Source organism: Carcharodon carcharias, chromosome 6 (genome assembly GCF_017639515.1).
Source record: "Carcharodon carcharias isolate sCarCar2 chromosome 6, sCarCar2.pri, whole genome shotgun sequence".
In the NCBI taxonomy this organism is placed as follows: Eukaryota; Metazoa; Chordata; class Chondrichthyes; order Lamniformes; family Lamnidae; genus Carcharodon; species Carcharodon carcharias.
In genome coordinates, this window is record NC_054472.1 from 183,838,260 (window position 1) to 183,855,848 (window position 17,589).

Here is a 17,589-nt window from a genome sequence, read left to right on the forward strand (position 1 = left end):
CACCTAATATAAATCTTAAAAACCCAACTTATTTACTTGTAATTCCAACTTCTTCATAGCCTCTCATTACAAATGCACGCATCTAGCACCTTTACCTTTCATCTCTGTTCCCACAGACGAGCTGTCTTCACTAACCTTCCCCCAGTTTAATTACCCATGGACACACACACACTTCTTTACACAATATCACCATATTCCCCAAAATATTAAAAAAGATAACATCCATCTTCACACATTAAATTGGAGTCACACTGGGAGAAAGTTTGGGCAGCAAAGCACCTGGCCTCTCCATTTGCCTGGGTGTTCTGCTGCAGCCTACAAAAAAGGCAGGAACTTACTTTTAAATGCAGTCAGCGATGTACGCCTCTGTTTCATTGCTGACCGCAAGATCCAAGCCTTTTGCGATTTGTGGAAGCTTGCTGTGCGTAAATTGGTGCTGTTTTTCCTACATTAGAACAGTGACTATGCTTCAAAAGTACTTCATTGGCTGTAAAGCTCTGAGACATTCTGAGGTTCTGAAAGGTGCTATATAAATGCAAGTACTTTCTTTTATCCTATGCTATTAAATTTGTGCCCCATTGTCAAGGAGTGAAGCAGTAAGTGGCATTACAATATAATAATAAACAATTCTATGAAATACTTTTCTATACACTAACCTTCAATCAAAACTCCTTGAAGGTACTTTCGTCTTCCACCTCCAGTTCTCATAGAGTCATATAGTAATTTACGGCACAGGAAGTCATGACTTGGCCCGTTGAATCCATGCCGGTTCCCTGACAAGCAATCCAGTCAGTCCAACTCCACCACTTGATCCCCCATTGCCCTACAATTTATTTCCTTCAAGTGTCCATTCAACTTCCTTTTGAAATCATTGAAAGTTTCTGCATCCACCACTCTTGTAGGCAGCAAGTGCCAGGCTATTAATACTTGCTGTGCAAAAAAGTTCCTTTAATTTCTATCTATTGGATGCCTTCATCACATCCATCAATTGGTTGCTTTTGTTTGACTTTGTGATTTCAGAACCTATTGTTTGTTTCTACCCATGCTCTTTCCACATCTTATTGAATGTCGGAGCAAACTCGAGGGGCCACATGGCCTACTCCAGCTCCTATTTCTTATGTTCCCGATCGCAGCCCTTTCCCCAATCCGCCCGATCGATCGCAGCCCTTTCCCCAATCCGCCCGATCGATTGCAGCCCTTTCCCCAATCCGCCTGATCGACGGCAGCCCTTTCCCCAATCCGCCCGATCGATCGCAGCCCTTTCCCCAATCCGCCTGATCGATGGCAGCCCTTTCCCCAAGCCGGCCAATCGATGGCAGCCCTTTCCCCAATCCACCCAATCGATCGCAGCCCTTTCCCCAATCCGGCCAATCGATCGCAGCCCTTTCCCCAATCCGCCCAATCGATCGCAGCCCTTTCCCCAATCCACCCAATTGCAGCTCTTTCCCCAATCCGCCCAATCGCAGCCCATCCCACAATTGTTCTTTCCTTCCCTCTTTTCCTGACTCCATACTTGTTTAAAAATCATTAAATCTCTAACATTTTCCAGTTTTGATGAAAGGTTAGTGGCCTGAAATATTAACTTATTAAGTTTGCCTCTGTCTCGCTCCCTAGATGCTGCCTGGCCCGTTGAGTATTTCCAGCAATTTTTTATAACTCAACCAGCATTTATTGCCCATTCCCAATTGCCCTTGAGAGTTGTTTCTTATTTCAGATTTTCAGTATCTGCAGTACTTTGCTTCTGTTTAAGAGCTTTGAAATACATGCAGATGAATAGGAGCAAGGAATTAAACTATATATGATAAAGCACGTCATTGGGTTTTTACACAACCTGATTTCTGTTGAAGTCAATTCAAATATCAAAGCAGGCTGTTTGTAAGATGCGAGGGTGATCCATTAATGCCTAAGGTGATTTCCAGCCCTTGATATAATCCCAGGCTCCACAGTGTGGAAATGTCTAACAATGAAGACAGAGCTTATACTGGCTGGTGTAAAAAATGCAACAATTTACTTCAAGCTAGGGAAGCATTTTGTGCAGTTACATATTTCAGACATTGTCATTATTTGAAGTGTCATCACACACAACCCCCAGCTTGCTTGCAGTGTTGTCAAATAAATTAAGGTCAATCAAGATGTGTGACAACCACTCATGAGGAACATGGGACTCACATTCCTATTGCCCGCTTCCAACATAAAAACATTTTGCCTCCGACAGTTTGGATTGCTTCAGCGAGCCGCACTTTGCATGAACTACTGCGGCCCATATTGAATCGGAAATTTCATTCCTATTGTTTCAAAAGAGACTTAAAGCTCAGCCAGGACTGAAAAATACCACTCTCCTACATAGGGGAGAAAAAGAGTATAACTGCCACGCAAAGCAGATATAGAGTAACCGGAATACTGCCTTTCGGCAGCTATAAAAACATTGTCAACATCACGGAGCATGTTTTCAGCCTTATAATGCCCCATCCCACCTCTACCAAACAAACTTTTGTTCCTACTTTTCCTCTAAAACAATATTTTGAACCTTGCTGGCTACATTTCCCATCTCAACTCATGCACTGGCTGCCAAGTCCTCTGCCTCCTCCCACTGGGTGCAGTTGTGTGTCTCAGACTAATACCCCAACCCCCCAATCAACAGTACATACGCCCATCCCATTCCCTGCACCCTGCATTTCTCTCTCTGGAGTAATCCCTCAATGGATTATATTCTTCCTCCCTCAATGGCTGGTTTTTCAATGCTCAAATCCCCTATTTCAATTCCACTTCCTCAAAATGGCCTTCCCTTTTCCCACTGTCCTTTTCCTTTCCCTGCTCACTCCCTCTTATTCCCACACCTCTCCTCCTACCTCTCGCACTCGACTTACCTCTTCCTTACTCCTTCACGTTACGCACCCTTTAACCCTAAGCAACATGAAATGGTAATGTCACTGGGCTAGTAATCCAGAGGCCCAGGCAAATGCTCTGGGCTCAAATCCCTGATGTACTTTAAGTTCAATTTTAAAAATTCTGGAATATAAAGCTAGTCTCACTAATGGTGACCATGAACCTATCCCCGATTGCTGTAAAAACTCATCTGATTCATTAATGTCCTTTAGGGAGGGAAATCTGCTCCTTAACTGATCTGGCCTATGTTGGACTCTAGGCCCACAACAATGTGGTTAACTCAAGAACTCATTGCTCTCAAGGACAATTGGGGTGGGCAACAAATGCTGGCCTTGCAGTGATGCCCACATCCCACAAACAAGTAAAAAAGAACTGGTCTCGATGACCTATATGCACTGCCACAAGATGCTTTGAAGAAACATACAATGCATGCATATTAATTTGCTAAATTTATTTGAACAAATCAACTTAGAAATTCATTGCATTTTAACAAACTTTAGAACATGTAAACATACTTGCTATGTTTCTGAAACAGGTATAAATACATTTGTTTAACTTTAGTAATCAAGGTAATTACGAAAGCACAACAAATACCACGTCATAACCAATTAAGGCAGGTTACTGGGAGCATAATGACACTCATTATTTAAACTTTGCAAAACCTTAGCAATCTGGTGTCACCAAACTAAGTAACAGTCATGACACAGTAGATTAGTGGACTAAGTACCATTAGTATCAGCTCATTTAAACTTTATGCTCCGTTTTCTTCGCTGTGCAGCATGAACATTTCACACTCATTCAAAAACAATAATCATGGCTTACGATGATCAGGTTAACTCAAGTAGGTGGTGTAAAATACCATGGTCCTCATCAATAGAATGTACATTTGGTAAAGTTATTAAACAATGCACATGGCATAGCATTCACCAGTCGTTCCTAACAATACTCAGATGCCAACACTGTAAAGTAGAAACTAGAATCTTTACCTGCAGGGCTCTGGTTGAGGTTCTGCCCAGACTATTTCATTTTAACAATTTGTATTTTTAAACACTTGTGCTTTAACTCTGACCGCTATTTATAAACCCTTTATTTCCGTTTGCTCTTATCCAATTTGATTTGCTTCCCTCTCTTGTTGTTAGCCTTCTTAACAGTGATAAGCTGTGTGAAAGCACTAGCAATGAGGCCCTCGGACCCAGCAGCAGCTCTTCCTGCTGCCAAGTGATTGGTATCCATCGGGTTCATGCTGCTTGGCAAAGTCTAGTGACTGACTACTGAATGGTGTCAACTCCTACGAGTTTTTGGGAGCAGGGGTAAATTTTTGGCAGAACCGAACTGCAGGTTAGACGAGGCCCACTTTAATCAGTAGAGGAATGGCATCTCAAGACTGACTTTTTTTTTAAAAAAAAGAAAATCTGTCTATAAACAGCTGGATATTTTGCAGTGTCTCTCCAATGTTAATTGGCGCTAAACAGCTTCCCACCATACGCAACTGCTAATTTATCCCAACCCACCCACCCTCCTATTGTTATGAATCGGCATTTAAATGATTCTTAGAAAACTGTAATATCCCTTTGTTATCTAAACACCTTTCTCTCTATACACTACAGGTTAAGGCAGTAAAATGTCATTCCTGATATAAATTGTAATTCTGTCCACAAATATTAAAGCTATCTAAATGTCTCCTTCCCTTTTTATCTTTTGCTTTACGCTCAACCCTATACCGTTTGAACACCATGTTCAAAGTGTTTGACTATGTGTTTTTCTAAAGTGATGTGCCTTCCGTAATTCAAAGACTCTCCTGCTCCCTCCCAAGAATGACTGCAGCTTTTCCATTCCTTTGAAAGCAAACCCAAGTTTGTGTGTGTGTGTGTGTGTGTGTGTGTGTGTGTGTGTGTGTGTGTGTGTATATGAGAAAAACAGAAAAGCATGACTCTCCCTAGAAATCACCCTTCGTAACGGCCCAGTTTCTGAAGTTAAAAGTCAACTTTAGTCGCGAATCTCTAGCGTGGAGCCAATGGTCACAATGTTATGATTTGGTTCTGCACAGATTTTTTTTTCCCCCAAACCCTTAAGAAAAAAATTAAAGGACAAAAATAGCATGTTTCCTAGTGTCAACAAACTTAGACCCAGCATGAACGTGGCTGTAGACAGCATCGGTGTGTTTCACTTGAAGTTTGTTACATTGTATCAAATCAAGTTTGCTCATGCACATTGCAATAAGTTTTAATAAAAATTACAGTCAAATTTTCTTCTATAAAATTCTGTACATTTTCACAAATTATTGCATAAACAGATTTCTTTTCTTCAGGATTATTTTGCATAACAACTGACCACTGAATACAAAAAAAAAAGCTCATGTTTCCCTTCTTGCTCTCTTCTTCTTCTTGATCTGCTTCGGTGACTCCCAGTTTTCTTCAGATTTTGCTGGAACGGAGGAAACACAGGATTGAGATAAGGGGACACAGCTAGTTGCAATTATGGTACGTCTTTGGTCCCATCAGAAGGATGCACTCCTATGATTTCCATTAGCAGGAAGCACCGTAGAAGAGGCAACTCGCACACAAGCTCCACTCTCCCCACCCTACCCCCATATGCCTCGATATGTAACTGGACACAGCAGTCCTGCTTTAATCTGCAGTGATGGATGGAGCAAAAAAATGGTTTGATTGAAACTTACAGAATACCGAAAGGCCTGGATACAGTGGACGTGGGGAAGATGTTTCCATTACTAGGAGAGACTAGGACCCGAGGGCACAGCCTCAGAGTAAAGGGAAGACCTTTTAGAGCAGAGATGAGGAGAAACTTCTTTAGTCAGAGAGTGGTGAATCTATGGAATTCATTGCCACAGAAGGCTGTGGAGGCCAGGTCATTGAGTGTATTTAAGACCGAGATAGATAGGTCCTTGATTGGTAAGAGGATCAAAGGTTACGGGGAGAAAGCGGGAGAATGGGGTTGAGAAACTTATCAGCCATGATTGAATGGCAGAGCAGACTCGATGGGCCGAATGGCTTAATTTCTGCTCCTATGTCTTATGTTCTTGTCTGGTCTGATCTATGAACATTTTTCAGTTTCTCCTGATCTCATTCAGACCAACTTTTATTTAAGTCTTTCCGAGCAATATCGACAGCCTCATCATTTTGAGTTTTCAATTTTCTTTCCAATACTTTTGTGTCTTCCGAGCAATTCACAAAATACTTTATTCCAATCATTTGGAGGCTGCAATTGGTCTTTTGAACTCAGTCCAGTTATCCGGATTTTTGTGACTGTACACTGCATCTTGGCACTTTCATCACACATTGTTAATTCTGGTGCTGGCTCAGCAGTGACAGGTCCATTTAATTCAGCGTTAACTGTCGTTAACCCTTTCAGGTCACTTTGAGGTCTCAGTCCCTTCTGTGATGAAACAAAAGCAAAAATTGCTGGAAAAACTCAGCAGGTCTGACAGCATCTGTGGAGAGGAGGACAGAGTTAGCATTTCGAGTCCGTATGACTCTCGTTTTTGTTTCAGATTTCTAGCATCCGCAGTATTTTGCTTTTATCCTTCTGTGGATGAATTTCGATTTGGAAATTCTGCAGACACTTTTGCTGCATTTCTACTGTTCATTCCTCGAGTTATTCCATCAGTGTTTTTTCTAGCATCAGTTTGCTTTGTAACTAGATCACAAGCAGCATGGGGTTTTTCCTCCAAGGAACCATTCCTGAACAGTGGCATTATGTGCCAGATTGTGGAAAAACAACATTGCTCACTATATAACTTCCCAATATAAAATCTGTATTTTTAATAGGTACTTTAGAAACAATACCAACAACAATAGAACCCTTTACCAGGGCACAATTTAAATTCACCCTATACAGACTTCCCATCAATACCCCTTACTAATACATCTTTATTTCAGTGAACTGTATGAAAAGTCTAAATCTTTTGCTAACAAACTAGAATGACAATCTTTTTATATTCTTCCTCGGACAAAAATGGAGTGACTTCCCCCTTCAAATCTAAATCGCTTGAAATCCTTCACATCTCTATTCACTCCCACTGTAAAATCATTAGAAGCAATGGATCTCCCACACGCTTTGTTTTCTGAGGTGGCTTTCTCGGTGGAAATTCCTGCTATTTGCACCGATGCCACTGATTTTGGCTTTAACATCCAACAATTTACCTTCACATGTCTAATTTTCCGTGTGAGAGAAAATGTCAGTCTCTTTGACTCACCCTTCTACACTATCTTCTCGACCACCTTGGAGAGAATTTATTCATTCATTTACCCCTTCACCATAGCTGTTCATTTTCAAATGGTTTATTTATCCAGCCTCTTTCACCATGTAATCTAAGCTTTGCTTTCTCCAGAGCAAGCTGCCCCTCTTCCCTTTCTCTTTCTTCCTTGCTAACTTCCCTTTCTGGAGTTCAATTTCAAGCCTTCGCAATTCCATTTCTTCTCCTATTTCAAGACTGATGTGCCTTTTAAGAAAATTGTTGGGGAAAGGAAGATGTAAACCCGAGTGCATAAAATACATGGTAAAAAGCATTCTGTTAATAGTGTTTGTTTTGATTCTTTTATATACAATAGTTTGTGTTTTACTTTAAGGCTTCATCTGTAACTGAATTCTAGTCATATCAACTGAATTACTATCTAGATTAACTTTTCCTTTTTTAATTCCAAATTCTGTGCCAAAATACTCACTACTTTTGTTTTTTTAGCCCTCATTTTTAACTCCAACTTCAACTTTTCGGCTAATGCTATTAACTTAACCTTTGCTAATCGTTGCAAAACACTCAGGAATAAATCTTCCTTCTCCAGGAAAGTTTTAGCAATTGACTGCGCCATGACTGCTTCTCAATTAATACAATAAAAGTTCACTGTAAAATCTTGTTAGGTTAAACCTTAGCCGATATCCCAGGGCACCTCATATTAGTTTGTGGATTTGAAATCCCGCCAAGAGCTCGCAATTTTGTTACAACCCTGTTAAGGGCTGTTAACATTTAAAAAGAAATGTGAATACCTCGTTTTAACTAACAGAAATATGCCACAAGGTTTCACTTTAAAAAAAAACAAACTCTATTGTATATAAAAGAATGAATCAAAATAACCACTATTAACAGCATTGTTTATAACTATGTATTTTGCGCAATCAGATTTACTTCTTCCTTTCCTCTAACAATTTTCTTAAAAGACACATAATCTTAAAGTTATTTACTTCTGCAGGGGCCACTCAAAAAAATGCCAGAGTCCTCTGAGAATAGCTGGATTCGAGGGGAATCCTCCAGAGTAACTTTCATTTGGCACCTTGCAAACTTTGAACTCTGTGTAGTTGTGGATTAGGATTTAGGGTAGAGGGTTCTTATTTTTGAGATGAATTTGTAGGTCTATATTTATGATAATGCAGCTACTTTTCTTTCCCTCCTCCATTCCTATCAGAGTGTAGAGAATTGCAGGCGAGTAGGATCCCACCAGACCTCTGGTACCGCGCCAAGAGACCAAACATCAGCAATAAACCAATAACGAATGCCGGACTAATCAACTGTGAAGCCATCAGTTTTCTTCTGACTTGACTTTTGCACGGACTTTACCTTCTAGGCAGCATTACTGATTACTGAGGCGGAATGTGAACTAAAGCCTACCCTCATCAGCAAACTCAACAAAGACAGCAACTGAAGTGGCAACTTTCCTGGTGCAACATCATTGCCACAGTTCACCCCGTCACCATGGTGCATTTATCCCATGAGCTACCATGTGAAGATTAGGCTGTCGTCATTACAGGCACAGCTGGTTTCAATACTTGGGTGTTCTGCTATGCCTCACATTAAGACAAAATAAAAAAAATACACTTAAGACAACTGTAGATTAGCATCATTACAGATCATGGAAAATACAGCATACAAAAAGCTGCAGAACCTTCTAAATTGCTACACGCTTGCCAACAAGTTTTGGCTCTGAAGAAGAGTCATACGAACTGGAAACGTTAACAGATGCTGTGAGGCCTGCTGAGTTTTTCCAGCATTTTCTGTTTTTGTCGCAAGGAAAAGAGCCATTCGTTTGACAAACCATTTCAGCCTCTCAATCCAGAAAGAGAGCAGTTTTGGTGCATGCTGAGATTAAAACATTGCCCGCTCAACATTTATAAAGCATTCCTATGGTGTGATATCTGTTTTTTTAATTAATTCGCATGCATACTGCTTCAGTATCTGAGGAGTCACGAATGGTGCAGAACATTGTGCAATCATCAGTGAACTTCCCCACTTCTGACCTTATGATGTAGGGAAGATCATTGATGAAGCAGCTGAAGATGGTTGGGCCAGGACACTGCCCTGGAGGAATGCCTAGAATGATGTCCTGGGACTGAGATGATTGACCTCCAATAACAACCATCTTTCTATGACTCCAATCAGTGAAGAGTTTTTTTTCCACTGATTTCCATTAGCTTCATTTTTGTTAGGGCTCCACAATGCCACATTTGGTCAAATATTGTCTCTGATGTCAAGGTTTGTCACACTCTCCTCTGGAATTCATTGCCCATGTTTGAACGAAAGCTGCAGTAGGCTTATTGCCTAGTTGGTGGTCTGTTGGTGTAACAGGTGGGCTATCAGAGTTCCTCCATAGGTTCAAATCATACTTACTCTATATATTTAAATCCCTTATTTCGTCATGCTAAAAAAAACTTGCAAGTTGTAGCTTAATGTACTTTATAACTTGTTTGATCTTCATAAGATCACATACACACACACACACACACACACAACCCTGGCCACATTTAGAGATTTCAAATGCTGACCTTGTGAAGGAGGCAGGTTATTCTGTTTAGTGACAGAGACAGATGTTTCCGTCTCTGATAGTGTATCTGGCACTTGGGAAGTGATATCCTGGGAAGAATTTTCCACAATTACAGCTGGCTCTTCGGCAACTTCTACTGGCTGTGCCTCTTCAACCTGTGAGGAAACGAAGATCATAAAAAAGGTTTGAGGTTTCAATCTCCCCTCCCAGCCTCAAACAATTCTGGAAACAAAAGCAGGAAAAGTTCAACATGTACGGATGAAGGGTCCCACCTGAAACATTTACTCTTTCAACAATTTACATCTGGAAAGTAAATTTAAGAGCAATGCCCCATGGCTCTCAGAGGCTTAATGATGCTGAGTCTATGGAGGAGAGAAATTGGCAAGGGAGGAGGTAGGTTAGAGATAAGGAACGCAAGGTGTTGGAGATTTAAACACAATTAGAATTTGAATTTCAGGCATGGTCGGGGGGTGGTTGGAGGGCAGATGACAGTAATGTATTTTCATATGACATCTCATACCCACCATACAATAGAAGAGAACAGAGTAGAGCCAGCTAGTGACAAAGATGCCTGCATCGCTCAAGCCCTAGAGGAGATGGTTCTCTGCGACATCTCATGTTGCTGTCATCCTCAACATGCTCAGCATCTTCTTGCAACACGCCCCTTCTCAACTCCCAGCTCACCTTCATTTTATGACCTAGTATGATGAGCAATCTGCAGATGGTGTGACCATGGACCTCTTGCTTCCCATCCCAAACCTCTTCCATCGCAAGAGACATCCCCTTCTGAGGTCCCGGCTTTCAGACCCCCAAGAAATGCTGCCTGCCTAGCCACAGCGGCCAGAGGGGAAAGAGAGAGCACAACAGCACTGTACTGAAGAGGAGGCTCAGTCACTTGATCAGACACTGGCACTACACTTATTGTGGAGTCTAGCATAAAGTTGGGATCATTACGTGCACGTAGCACAAATGGCCATGAAACAGGCTGCAGTAAAGGACGGTTCTTTTGCCTGCTCCCTACAGCAGACAAGTATTACTGTAGCAGATGGGGACCCTGATAGGGTGGCATACAGGAGAACACTGAATGGGCATTCACACCAGGATGCTAGGTGTATTGGCTGGCCGGACAGCCTCTTTTCATTATCAAGGAGCACGAGGGAGTTTGGTTAAAACTTCATTGCATGGAGTTTGTCTGCTCTGCAGCCATTGCTCCACCACACTGATATCCTGCAGTCCCAGGGGCATTACTACTGCTGCCCCATATCTATTACAGCTTATGTGTGGAAATAGCACTTTTTCCCCTGCCATCCTTATGCAGCAACACTCTGGCAAATGGACCAAAATGCCAGCCAAGACACACCGGAGTACTTTCAGGCACTCTCCAAGAGAAAATGTTATATAAATTTTACTTACCAGAAATCAGAGTGCCTGACCCTTTAAATAAAGCTACTACAGGGTACATCTTGCTGCTTCACAGTTACTTTTCAGGAGTGAACAACGCAACAACCACAATTTTGGTATCCTGACAATACATCAGTACTCCAGGTATGATCTGACCAGGATTTTGTGCTGTTGAAACATGACTTCTATTCCCGTGGAGTCCAGTGTTCTAGATATAAAGGCCAGCATCCCATTAGCCTTTCTGATCATTTTCAGCACCAGTTCATGACATTTTAATGAGCTATTTACCTGCACTCCCAAGCCTCTTTGCATATCGGCTGTTTCCACCTTTTCACTATTTACCCTCTTTTTAGGTCCAAAGCAGATGACCAAACATTTGTTTTCACCGAAATTTATTTTCCAGTTTTTCCCATTTACTTAAATCTATCCATGTCTCTTTTTGCAATTTTATGCTTCCAATGTTGAATTTGTGACATTAGCAAATATGGGTATGTGGCTTTCAATCCTATCATGTAAGTTTCATTGAATGGAAGAAGTAGTTTGAGGGACTAAATGGCCTACTCCTGTTCCAATGACTGTAACTGTTGAGTCTGCCATTTAAACACTGACATGCTGTGACATACCAACCCTTACCTCAGCTGGTTCACTAGTGCATATTGTTTCAACAGGTGCAGCAGTCTCCTTTTCGGGCTGGTCTTGTACAACAAGCTGTTCCTGGTCTCCACTAATGGACTCCTTCTCTTGCTCCTCAGTCTCCTTTTATAAAATCAGAAAACATTTAAACTGCAGTACACTTAAAACTCAAGGAGAGGACTCCTTAATTATCAAAGGTAATGTAAGTCAGCGATGCAAAAAATTGCTTGCATTAGTTATTTTCTAAATGCAAGTATTTAAGAATCAGTTTCATCCCATTCCCTTTCTCTCTCACCAACTATCTCCCTCTCATCTGCTAATATTCCTTCCCAATGCTGTTAGGGAAGGAGTTCCAGAATTCTGGCCCAGCAAAGGAACAGCGATATAGTTCCAAGTCAGAATGGTGTATGGTTTGGAAGGGGACTTGCAGGTGGCAGCTTTCCCGTGCACCTGCTCCCCTTGTCTTTCTTATGATCCCAGCTAATGTTACTACTGGACAAGCCAAATCCCAGGGCTTGATAGATCTGAACTTTTATTTTTTTGTTTAGATACATCGAAACTGGCTACTGAGCAGAGTCACAGGAATCAGCTGATGAACTTTTAACAAAACATTTATTGAAACAGGAAAAGATGAACAAGACTCCTTCTCTCGACTATACCTTCAGTTATATACAGATTTGTAAGGATAACACAAGTTGCAAAAACTCTCTTATACACTAATGCCCACAGTAAGTACACAGTCTATGTAAACTAAAAGGCACCCTGTGGCCAGACACGCCACACTTTGAAATCAAGTGACATTGATGGAGAATTCTAGAACCAGGGGACATAGATTCAAGATAAGTGGCAGAAGGTGTGGGGGGAACTTTTTTTACGCGGAGGGTAGTGCGTGCCTGGAAGTCACTGCCCAAGTTGGTGGTAGAGGCAGAAACTTTAAACTCTTTTAAAAAGTACCTGGATCGGCACCTAAAGTGCTGTAATGCTGCAGGGCTATGGGCAGGGTGCAGGAAGGTGGGATTAGAAAAGGCACCTGGGTGTCCTCGGGCTGGCATGGGCAAGATGGACCGAATGGCCTCCTTCTGTGCTGTAACTTTTCTATGGTTCTATGCCACCCCAAACAAACGCCATGGATCTCTCAACTCCTCCTAGAGGCTTGACATGCTGAGTGCCAACCGGCCTCACTGAACCCTTCAAGCAAGGGTTTCCAATCTCCACTCTCCAAGAACCCGCTTTGGAATCTTCTCCCAAACCGATTTCTCTCAGACGCCTTCCACAAGGGTCCACCTCCAGGGTTTTGAACTCTCTTTCTCACGTTCCTTGCCCTGGATCACCACGTGCATTCAAACTTCCTTCCACATACTCCCCCTCAAATGCTCAGCTGTGCCAACAGAACACCACTGCTTTACATGCCCATAGTAAAGAGTTACAGACCTTCAGCTGTCTCTTTGGATCTTCTGACTTCTCACAAGCCATTTTCGCTTTAAATCTGAATCCTGCAGCTTTTCTTCTCTTTAAGCTTGCAGCCCTCCTCTCTACTCCTTACTTTCACTTTCACAGAACAGAACCTTGCCTAGTTTCCTGTTCTTATGTTCTGACTAGAACAACCTCTTGGGACCTTTCCTGTTCCACTCCCCTAGGTTTGGGGACTTTCTTTTTTAGTTTCTGGAACCTGCTTTTGCAGTTCCTTCTCCTCTGTCCTGCTTCTTCTGGCAATTGGCTTCAGCTTTAGTTTGGGTCTTGCTATCAGTCCCTCTGCTGTTCAGCCTCTCTGGGGCCCTGGCTTCAACTGAGTTTTGGTTTGGCACGGGCTATCCATTCCTTCTAGGCTGCTTCTGCTGGCAACTGCTTCCAACTGAACTCAAACTGCTTTTTTTTTTTAGTTGTGTGTTTGTGTCTGGGGACAGGGGTGGGGGTGGGGGGTGTTCCACTCTGGACCCCTGTTGCTAGACAACAGCACAGTTTTTTTAACCTTGTTTTAACTTTCCTAAACCACTACACTCCCCCCTCGATAACTCAACTCTCCGCTTTAAGGGTCATAAAACTTACTAGAAATGCAGATATGCAAACAGAACTTTAGACCTGCTGTCTCCACTCAAAAGTGAGACTAAATCCTGGGTTTACCTTTTGGCCCACAAATAGAAAATATATGTTCAATTTAAACTTAAATAAGATGCACCTTATTCCTAACACATAACTTACTTAAACTCTATTTCCTAACATTCTAGGTGGTAGAGGTCACGGGTTTGCAAGATGCTGTTGAATGAGCCTTGGTGAGTTGCTGCAGTGCATCTTATAGATGGTACACATTGAAGCCAGTGAGCGTGGGTGGTGGAGGGAGCGAATGTCTTAAAGTATCGGATGTGGTGCCAGTCAAGCTGGCTGCTTCGGCCTGGATGATGTTGAGCTTCTTGATTTGGACTGCAGTCATCCGGGCAAGTGGAGAGTATCCCATCCAGTCCTGACTTGTGCCTCACAGATGATGGACAGGTTTTGGAAAGTCAGCAGGTGAACTACTCGTTGTAGTGTCAACTTAGATATGTGCTCAAGTTCTGGAGTGGGGTTTGACTACACCACCTTCAGAGGGTTAAAATGGCACAGCTAGAACTGACACATTTATCCATGACATTGCTCACTCAAATCAAATTATCTGATTACACGTTAAGCCCAGAATTTCCTATTTACTTCATCATTTACGTTGTTTAATTCAATTTTTCCAGTGGCAAAAAGGCCTCGGAATTGTCAGTAATTAAAGGAGGAGGCAGTATTTCTGGAATCGTTTAAGAATTATCTGAATGCTCTGATCGAAGAGTTTGGATAAATTAAATGCTTTCCTCATTATCTTTTGAATGTGTGAAGAGAGGTGGGAACAGAAAATCAAATGCTCGCAAGATAAATAGCTTAATGGATGCCACAAAATCCCAGGAGCGTTTAAATTTTGATATTACGATTTAATTAGATCCAGTATCAAATGTGACTTTAATTCATCACCGGTAGTGCATCACCCCATTACCCAGCAGCTCCAGGAACAGGTTCCAGGCTGGAGGCCCAGCTCATCTCATCAGCAAAAGTGACATGAAGAAAAACATTTTCACACAGCAAGTGGTTAGGGTCTGGAAGGTACTACCCGAGTGTGGCGGAGACAGGTTCAATTGAAGCATTCAAAAGGGAACTAGACTGTTATCCTAAAAAGGAAGAATGTGCAGGGTCACGGGGAGAAGGCGGGGAATGGCACGAGGCGAGCTGCTCATTCGGAGAGCCGGTGCAGGTATGATGGGCTGAATGGCCTCCTTCTCTGCTGTAACAATTCTATGACCTGTATACTCTTCGGGGAGCTAGGGAGATTATTCTGATTATAAAACAAAATATCTGTATTAAATCTACAACACCCTGGAAACTGTAAAGGTGTAGCATAGCACCTGCTGGAGCAGCAACTGCAGGCATTTTGTGATGCCAGGGATGGAATCACATCTTAGAATCAGTGAGTCTGCATTATGGCCAAGTAAGGCGCAGCTGTATGTAAACCCATAGGATTCCAGTATGTGCCATGTTAAGAAAACTAATAAAGCTATGAAACAAAACACATCAGGATGAAATTTAAGTGCAAATTAAAATTCATTACAATTTCTGTGCTCAATTTAACCTAAGGGCTGATCCAAACTAGCATACATAGGAACAAAGTAAAGAGGAGGAGGCCATTCAGCCCCTTGAGGGAGGAGTCTGACAAATAAGGCAGATGAGTTGAGGACACAAATTAACACATGGAAGTATTTGCTGTCACAGAGATATGGTTGAGAGAGGGGCAGGATTGGCAGCTCAGTATTCCAGGATATAGGGTCTTCAGGCGAGACAGGGAAGCAGATAAAAGAGGAGGGGGTATCGCAATATTGATCAAGGAATCAATTACAGCAGTAAGGAGAGATGACATCTTAGAAGGCTCCTCAAATGAAGCCATACGGGTAGAACTGAAAAACAAAAAAGGAGCAATCACATTGCTGGAAGTGTACTATAGGCCCCCAAACAGTCAGAGGGAAATAGAAGAGCTGGTATGTAGACAAATTTCAGAGGAATGTAAAAATAATAGGGTAGTAATAGTGCGGGATTTCAACTTCCCCAACATTAACTGGGTTAATTATAGTGTGATAGGTTTAGAGGGAGCAGAATTCTTAAAATGCATCCAGGGGAGCTTTTTAAGCCAGTACGTAGGTGGTTCTACAAGAGAGGGGGTGGTCCTGGACCTAATTTTAGGGAATGAAGCTGGGCAAGTGGTAGAGGTATCAGTGGGGGAGCATTTTGCAGATAGTGATCATAACTCTGTTAGATTCAAGGTTGTTATGGAAAAGGACAAGGATGGGCCAGAAATCAGTTTTAAATTGGGGGAAGGCCGATTTTAATAAGATCAGATATGATTTGGCCAGAATGGACTGGGAGCAGCTACTTTTAGGTAAATCTGTGACACAGCAGTGAGACTCATGCAAGAAGGAAATAGGGAGAGTACAGGGCCAACATATTCCAGTAATGACAAAGGGTGGGACCAACAAATCCAGGGAACCCTGGATGTCGAAGGATATACAGGATTGGATAAAGAGAAAAAGGGAGGCTTATGGCAGATACCGAGGGCTCAAAACACCAGAAGCCCTAGAGGAGTATAGAATGTGTGGGGCAGTGCGGGGGGGGGGGAACACATAAAAAGGAAATTAGGAGAGCAAAAAGGGGGCATGAAAAAACATTAGCAGGTAAAATAAAAGGAAATTCCAAGTAATTTACAAGTACATTAAGAGTAAGAGGATAACTAGGGCAAGAGTAGGGTCCCATTAAGTGGAGCCGGAAGACGTAAGTAGGGTTTTAAATGAATACTTTGTGTCGGTGTTCACAAGTAAGAGGGATGACGTGGGTATGGAAATCAGGCAGAAGGGCTGTGATAGAATTATAGAAATTAGCACAGAAAGGGAGAAGGTTCCAAGTGGTCTGGCAGGCTTAAAAATAGATAAATCTTCAGGCCCTGGTAAAATGTAACTCAGGCTGTTGAGTGAGGCAAGGGAGGAGATAGCAGGGGCGCTGGCAATAATTTTCAATACCTCTCTGGCCACAGGAGAGGTGCCGGAGGACAGCCAATGTGGTACCATTATTCAAGTACCGAGGATCAGAGGGACCTTGGTGTGCATGTCCGCCAATCCCATAAGGTAGTGACGTGGGTAGATAAGGTGGTTAAGAAGGCATATGGGATACTTACCTTTATTAGCCGTGGCGTAGAATATAAGAGCAGGGAGGTTATGCTGGAACTGTATAAAATGCTGGTTAGGCCACAGCTGGAGTATTGCGTGCAGTTCTGGAATCCACATTATAGGAAGGATGTGATTGCACTAGAGAGAGTGCAGAGGAGATTTACCAGGATATTGCCTGGGCTGGAGAGTTTTAGTTATGAGGAGAGATTGGATAGACTGGGGCTATTTTCCCTGGAGCAGAGGAGATGGAGGGGGGCACATGATTGAGGTGTATAAAATTATGGGGGGCATAAATAGGGTAGACAGGAAGGAACTTTTCCCCTTGGTGGAGGGATCAATAACCAGGGGACATACTCACTGCCTGAAAGGGTGGTAGAGTCAAAAAACTCATAACATTTTAGTAGTATTTGGGTGTGCACTTGCAATGCCATGGCATACAAGGCTATGGGCCAATGCTGAAAAGTGGGATTCGAATAGTTAGGTACTTGTTTGACTGGCACAGATTCGATGGGCTGAAGGGCCTTTTTCTGTGCTGTCGACCACTATGACTATAATTGAGCCTGCTCTGCCATTCAATTATTTCATGGTTGACCTTCTACCTCAGCGCCATTTTCCTGCACTATCCCCATATTCCTTGGTGTCATGCGTATCCAGAAATCTATCCATCTCTGTCTTGA

General features: G+C 42.3%; 1 protein-coding gene across 3 annotated transcripts in view; it reads right to left on the bottom strand.

The window, feature by feature from the left end:
- Nucleotides 1-3,322: 3,322 nt before the first annotated feature.
- LOC121279038 (protein LYRIC-like) overlaps nt 3,323-17,589 on the bottom strand; it is a 72,693-nt gene continuing 58,426 nt past the window's right edge. For 2 of the 3 annotated variants that reach the window (XM_041189809.1, XM_041189806.1), the window contains 3 exons: nt 11,691-11,813; nt 9,658-9,811; nt 3,323-5,310 (listed from right to left, as the gene is read on the bottom strand). In XM_041189809.1, coding sequence (XP_041045743.1) covers nt 5,240-5,310; nt 9,658-9,811; nt 11,691-11,813 — 348 coding nt within the window. In that variant the 3' untranslated portion in view covers nt 3,323-5,239. The remainder of the gene's footprint in view (nt 5,311-9,657; nt 9,812-11,690; nt 11,814-17,589) is intronic. The other variant, XM_041189807.1, reaches the window with a different exon arrangement.